We start from the raw sequence: 7143 nt of genomic DNA, 5'->3' as shown, positions 1-7143 counted from the left end.
TTCTGGAGACGGCCCTCCAAGGAGGAGGGCCTGTCTGGCTGGACCTCTTTGCGGTGCTGTCAGGGCAGGAGAGGACGGCCTCTTGCCCCCAGGAGCATGTAGTCTGGGCAGGAGACCCAGGGTGATCATGTGTTTGAAACGCAGCTCCAGCCCAGCCAGGGGACCAGAAAAGCCCTCCTGCCTCCAGGGAGGATGTGCACGGCTCTGCCAACGCGCCTCTCCCAGGGCCGCTGGCAGGTCCCGAATGAGCAAGACTGGGCTGCCCAGGCAGGTCTCTGCAGACAGCAGGGGCTGGGCTAGGAGCCAGGGGCTGGGAATGGGAAGGGACACGACGCCTGATAGCCAGTGAGGAACCAGGCATACAACTTGGAAGTCAAGAAGCTTTATTTTCAGTTTCAACAGGTCAAGCGATACCTACTTCATCATGTGCTTTTTATGTAAATGCTAAATAGCAAAATAACAAAATAAATGGTTAGTTTAGAGATCAAGTACTTTATCTATTTTAAGTGTCATCTATCTTGGAATTCAGCCAGGCCTAAAGGTAGTGAAGTGTCAGGAAATGCTACAGAGAACCAGTCTCCAGCTGCAGGTTGGTGGGCCTGGCACTGAGCAGATGCGGGAGGCTCACAGCACTGAGCGCTGCAGGCGCCGTTTCTGCATCGCTTGCAGCCTCTTCTGCCTCTCGGCAAAGTTGTTCTTCGGGGTCTGCTTCAGGGCAGGCAGGACGGCACGCTGCGCCACAGGTGGGCTCAGAAGCAGGCTGGGGGCGGGTAGAGGGACTGTCACTCTGGGCATCCCTGGGAGTGGAGTGGTGTTGGCGTGGGCCTGCGTGGCCCTCACCGGGACCTAGAGAGGCCTCCGCGCGCTCTGCTTCTGCACCGCCACCGTCCCTTCCCCACTCCCTCCCTGGGGCCCAGGCTGCAGGGCTGCCCCACTGTCCCCATGCCCATGGGACTCACCATTTCTTCAAGAGGCCCTTAGTGGAGACCTTAGGAAAATGCATGGCTTCCTGGTCCCTGGGTGAAGGAAGAGTCAGCAGTGAGCTGTGGACAGGTGCCCAGGGATGGGGCAGGGGTGCACCAGGCACTCACCTGGGAGAGCTAGACCCAGCCTCCTCTGGGGCTGCCTGGGGCCTCTGGCTCCTTTCCAGGAGGGACCTGAGGTGCTGCAGCTGAAAGGCAGGGGCAGGGGCGTGGTGGGGACTGTGGCGGCGCCAGACTGCGAAGGGCCAACCCTACCACCCAGCCTCACCTCCTGGGTCTGCAGGAGGTTGGTGTTCCACAGCTCGCGGATGAGCACTTCGCACTGCTTCAGTGTGGTGGGTTTTCGCAGGTGAAGGGGCAGGCTCATTGGGGGGTGTGCCGCCACCCCCATCATCTGCCTGCCCTGGTGCTGGCTGCTCCCCATACAGGCCGCGCCTGCGTTAGAGGCCTCTGCTTTCTCCTTTCTGAAACAGTCATTGCAGCAGCCAGAGGTGACCTGCCCAGGTGTGTCTAACCACTCCCCCAGCATACCTCCCCCAGCAGCGTCCAGGCCCATGTGGGGGAGGGCCTGGTTCCCTTCTCCCACTCGGCAGGGTGCTCTGGGCACCAGGTGGGGGTCTCTGGGACTGCGGCCTGTCCCTTTCTCCCCTCTGAAGGTGACCTAAGGGTCAGATGGGCTTCAGTGGGTAACCAGCTAGCTGCCAGGCTGCTCTTGGTCGTGACCCCACACCCAGTGGGGCCTCTTGCTCCAGGCCTGGTCTCGGGATGTGCAGAGATGCAGGAGCCTGTCCTGCTGGTTGCGCTGCTGCAAGTGTGCACTCTAGCATCCCAGGGCGGTCCCAGAAACTCAGGGATCATCAGAACCTGGTCCTGCTCTGTCCTGCTGGCCTAGTGCCCTCCAAAGGCAGGCTGTGGCCAAGGGGCAGCAGGAGCGCAACTCACTTTTCTTGGTGAGAATATTACTTTTCTCTGAGAAAGTGGTTTGGCGGCTGCTACTGGCCCCCTTGTGGGCTCGGGTCAGCACAGGACCGCCGGGGGAGGGAGGAAGACAGCGCCCACCGATGGGCAGAGCGTGGCCGTCATCTGCTGTCATGAGTCCTGGAGACAGGCCCCTGGAGCTAGGGGCAGAGCAGCTGGCACTGCAGGGCGTGAGCCTCGTAAATGTAGTCATGGGGCCCTTCGGGTGCAGGCAAGCCTTACCTGGCCTGCCCTTGCACCCCAGGAACACCCAAGCCTTACCTGGCCTGCCCTTGTACCCCAGGAACCTTGTCTAGCTTGATGTTGTGAAGTAGGGGCTGCTCTTCCAGGTCTGCCTTCTGGGGGGCGTCAGCTTTCGAATCTTGCTTGTTGAAGGAGCCGGGCTGGGGCCTGGCCTTGCCTTGAGAGTTGGCTGCAAGTCAGACCCTACAAGGCTGGTCACTGCAGGCACCAACAGTCACTGCCCAAGTTTTCCAGGATCAGCTGTGTGTACCCAAGAAGCCCCTGCCCCTGCCTCAGTTTCCTCCTCTGTAAAGGGAGCCTGCCTTGGACAGTGCTGGGGGGGATCAATGAGCTTCTGAGGGTGAAGCCCATGGGTGGTGCCTGTGAACACTAGAACAACCAAGATAGTGGAGGCTGGCCCCGTTTTGGGTAAAATGAAGCCGCACAAGAGGCTTGGACCCAGCCTGCGTGGGTTTCCTCGGCAAGGACGAGGCCCATCTAGCGCCTGGGCCCATCCCAGGAACGGCGCGGCTTAGGGCTGGGCTGAGGAAAATGTCTGGCCTCCAGCGGAGGCACAGTGGGGAAAAGAGGCTCTCTGCTCCCGGCTCACTTTGCAGAAGGTGCCATGAGCCCAGGGCTCTGTGGGCAGTGCCATCCTTCCTGTGTCCTGCCTTCTTGTGGCAGGAATACGGCCAAGCAGGGCGCCTGCTGGGCAGCCAGGGTACATCCTCCCTAGAAGGCCACCCGGGGAAGCCCCTCCTGCCTGCCTGCTGCCTCGCCTGGGGTGCCTGCCGTGAGGCCTTACTGCCCTGTGTCTGGCCCCCGGTCCTGCCCACCCCTCCTTAATCCCCTCCTGGTGGCTTCAACTTGCAGGGCTCTTTTCCGCTGCCCCTTCACCCCCAAATCCTTGAGCTTGGCCCAGCAGAGGGGGCCTAGGCAGCACCCCTAGTGGCCACCCAGGCTGGGGTCCCTGTGGGACACTCAACCCTGTGAGCACGTGGACGCCAGCCTGCTCACCTGAGTTAGAGATGGACTTGACAGACGGGAAGCTGGACGTGGAGAGGCTGTCTGCAGGAGAGCGCAGCGTCGGTGCTGCCGCCCGCAAGACGCCCGTGCTTGCCTCCTGGCCTGTGTGTCCGTGAGGGGCCCTCCTTCAGCCTGGCAGGGCTGTGTCCTCCCGGCTCTACCCACACTCCGCGGACGCAGACCCAGCACGCACCCAAGGGAGCAGAGGCCCCAGAAAGGTGGTTTCCTGAGGGGCCGTCTGGAAAGCAGGAGGGCTTGGGACACATGGAACAGCAGGTCCCGAGGGAGAGCATGGCCTCTTCCTGTGTCCCCTTCCTGTGTCCCGTCAGGGCCCCCGGCACCGCACTTTGCCCAGAACAGCTCACTGGAGTTGCTACAGCGGCTAGGGAAGGGCCCTCCCTCGACCCCATTCTCCGTGTCTGCCTGGGAAGGGGGAGCCCTAGGCACTGCCCCAGCTGTGATGTTCCCAGGCTGGTTCCATCCACCAGTCAGATGTCCTGGTGTCATCCCCGGTCCCAAAAATAACCAGGAGTGAGCTCGAGACCACAACCCAGAATCCTGGGCTGGGTGGGGCCCACTGTCGGGATGGGAAGTGCCTTGGACAAGTGGCAAGGAAACAGAACTCTGCCTCCTCCCTTTGTCCCCATGGTTGCTGCCCAGGCGGCAGGAAGGGATCCCTGGATGGAGTGTGTCCAGAGCCCCTCCCACAGGATGTCAGGACTCAGAGCTACAGGGCTGGAAATCCTGGGCCTGGCCACAGCAGCAATCTGAGCTAAAGACCTAGCAGGGCAAGGGCTGTCTCAGGGGTCCCTCCCATTTCAGCTCTGCTTGGAGGAGGGAGGGTCTGGGGTGCACCCTGTGCCCACTCCCCACTGCGATGATCTCAGGCCCTGGGCTTACTGAGAGCAGCACAAGCTGTGCTTGGCTGCATAACATCGTCCAGCCACGGCTAGAGGTAGCGGCATCTGTCCAGGTGCCCCAGAACCTGTCCCCACTGGGTTGGCATACAGGGGCAAGTGCAGCCAGGTGGGCAAGGACAGTCTGCAGGCGCTTCCCTGGGTGGCAGGAGCATCCCCTCAGGCACTGAAGGGCCCAGTTCTCACCTTTCTTCTGTGATGTCTGATTCATTATGAGCTTGTAATGGAGATCTGGAAGCAAGCACAGGCTCTGCTCAGCGCTTGTGAAGCCACAGCTGTTCTGAGAACAGCCTGGCCTCGCCGCTGCCGCGCCTGCAGACACTGGCTGGCTGGGCCCTGCCCCCTGGGTCCCACTCTCCACCACACCTTTGCCGTGGGCATCAGGCCAGGAATGCCCCTGCCTGTTCCCGGCAGAGTCCACCCGGCATACCCGCCTCATCCATCTGAGATGACTGGAGGGCATCAACACGGCAGGCAGGGCCTGGGCTTTAGGGGTACAGAAGTGAATTCCAGAACCCCTGGCCCTGGCGGGGTCATGATCCTGTGGGCATCAGGGACTGGGGGGGAAGCTCAAGAAGACATGAGGAAGAGGGGTCCTCAGGCTCAAGAAGACATGGGGAAGGGGGGTCCTCAGGCTCAAGAAGACATGGGGAAGGGGGGTCCTGACAAAACAGACGCCTGCTGATGGGACACTCGGCACTCAGGTGAGGCAGCACTAGGGAGTGGAGCAGGAGAGGCAGCTGCGGGCACTACTGCCCTTGCTGGAGCCCTCCTGAAGCAGAAGCGAGGAGCGAAGCCACATCCTGGCAGACCCTCGTTCTGCTGGGGGAGTGGGGGGGTGGTGGACGGGGGGGGGTGGTCCGTGGGGGTGAGGAGCTGCTAAGGGTGCAGTTGGGAAGGCCTAGCCCGAGGACAGCGTGGGCACAGGCGAAGCGGTGGGGGGCATGCCTGCTCCTGATCCGATGTGTTTAGCTGGAGGAAATTCACTGAGCTGCGCACTCACACTTGGGCACATTTCCCAAGTTTTTGTTTGTTTTTGTTTTGTGTTTTGTTTTTTTGAGACGGAGTCTCGCTCTGTCGCCCAGGCTGGAGGGCAGTGGCGCGATCTCGGCTCACTGCAAGCTCCGCCTCCCGGGTTCAGCCATTCTCCTGCCTCAGCCTCCCGAGTAGCTGGGACTACAGGTGCCGCCACCTCGCCCGGCTAATTTTTTGTATTTTTTTAGTAGAGACGGGGTTTCACCGTGTTCGCCAGGATGGTCTCGATCTCCTGACCTCGTGATCCAACCGCCTCGGCCTCCCAAAGTGCTGGGATTACAAGCCTGAGCCACCGCGCCCAGCCCCCTCTATAAAGTTTTTAACAGGTGGGTCTGACCCTGCCTGGAGAGAAGAGGACTGGCCGGGTCAGCAGCTGAAATGATGCTGCCCCAGGAGACAGGCAGACAGGGTCGGCATTGCCCAGGGCCACGCGGGTCTCCCTGTGGGAGGAGGGGACAGCTCGGCATGGCAGGACCCAGGGCGGACTTGCTGTCCTGTGATCCCCCAAGCCCGGGCGTGTGCTGGGGTCTCTCCTGTGTCTCCCTGAGCCCGGACCTGTGCTGGAGTCTGTCGTGTGTTCCCCCTGAGCCCGGGTGTGTGCTGGAGTCTGTCCTGTGATCCCCCCGAGCCCGGGCATGTGCTGGGGTCTGTCCTGTGTCCCCGAGCCCGGGCGTGTGCTGGAGTCTGTCGTGTGTTCCCCCTGAGCCCGGGCGTGTGCTGGAGTTCATGGCTGTGTCCCCCCGAGCCCGGGCGTGTGCTGGAGTCTGTCCTGTGTCCCCCTGAGCCCGGACCTGTGCTGGAGTCTGTCCTGTGTCCCCCCGAGCCCGGGCGTGTGCTGGAGTCTGTCCTGTGTCCCTGAGCCCGGACCTGTGCTGGAGTTCATGGCTGTGATCCCCTAGCCCGGACCTGTGCTGGAGTCTGTCCTGTGTCCCTGAGCCCGGACCTGTGCTGGAGTCTGTCCTGTTTCCCCCTGAGCCCGGACCTGTGCTGGAGTCTGTCCTGTGTCCCTGAGCCCGGACCTGTGCTGGAGTCTGTCCTGTGTCCCTGAGCCCGGACCTGTGCTGGAGTCTGTCCTGTGTCCCTGAGCCCGGGCCTGTGCTGGAGTTCATGGCTGTGTCCCCTAGCCCGGACCTGTGCTGGAGTCTGTCCTGTGTTCCTGAGCCCGGGCCTGTGCTGGAGTTCATGGCTGTGATCCCCTAGCCCGGACCTGTGCTGGAGTCTGTCCTGTGTCCCTGAGCCCGGACCTGTGCTGGAGTCTGTCCTGTGTCCCTGAGCCCAGGCCTGTGCTGGAGTTCATGGCTGTGATCCCCTAGCCCGGACCTGTGCTGGAGTCTGTCCTGTGTCCCTGAGCCCAGGCCTGTGCTGGAGTTCATGGCTGTTCTGCGCTGCGGGAGCGGCGGCGTTCGGGGTGCTGGGGAGGAAGCGCTGGCCTGGGGTCCCGCCCGGCTCACCCTTGTTCTCCCGCTTCAGGTGCTCGATCTCCTCGTGGAGCTTGGCCAGCATCTCCGAGTGCTGCTGCTGCAGGAACTGCAGGCTCTTCTCCAGGTCCAGGTTCCGTTTCTGCGGGTCGCTGGGCCGGAGCTGCGGGCTCTGCGGCCCCCCGGACTGGACGCCCACGGAGGGGCGCTGGCGCCGGCGCCGGGAGCCCGGGGTGGGCGAGCTGGGGGGACGCGTCCCCGCCACCACCCCCGCAACGCTCATCTCGCCATCGCCGGGACCTTCCCGCGGCCGCTGCACCCGGCTCGGCCAGGCAGCCCGGCCGGGCGCCCGTCACCGTGGAAACCGCGCGGCGGCGGGCGAGGCGGTTGGCGTGGGCGGGGCCTTGGCTGCTCCTACAGGCTGAGGAGCGACTTCCCCGGCGTCCGGGGCCCGGCGGGGGCGCGCCCGTGACCCCCGACCTTGGGGAGGCCGAGGCGGACGGATCACTTGAGGTCAGGAGTTCGTGACCAGCCTGACCAACATGGCGAAACCCCGACTCTACT

The 7143-nt window shown here is 63.1% G+C and overlaps 1 protein-coding gene across 1 annotated transcript; it reads right to left on the bottom strand.

Annotated features, from left to right (window-relative positions):
- Nucleotides 1–366: 366 nt before the first annotated feature.
- Nucleotides 367–7143, bottom strand: CCDC74B (coiled-coil domain containing 74B). The gene is given in 9 exon segments (XM_025405271.1): nt 367–760; nt 960–1016; nt 1092–1171; nt 1252–1447; nt 2223–2361; nt 3201–3268; nt 3270–3447; nt 4313–4357; nt 6613–7143. Coding segments are annotated over 9 exon segments (1149 nt in total). The 5' UTR covers nt 6863–7143; the 3' UTR covers nt 367–624.

The sequence above is a fragment of the Theropithecus gelada genome, chromosome 12, assembly GCF_003255815.1.
Source record: "Theropithecus gelada isolate Dixy chromosome 12, Tgel_1.0, whole genome shotgun sequence".
Taxonomy (NCBI): domain Eukaryota; kingdom Metazoa; phylum Chordata; class Mammalia; order Primates; family Cercopithecidae; genus Theropithecus; species Theropithecus gelada.
Note: the sequence above shows the minus strand (reverse complement) of the source record. Positions and strands in the feature narration are given on the sequence as shown.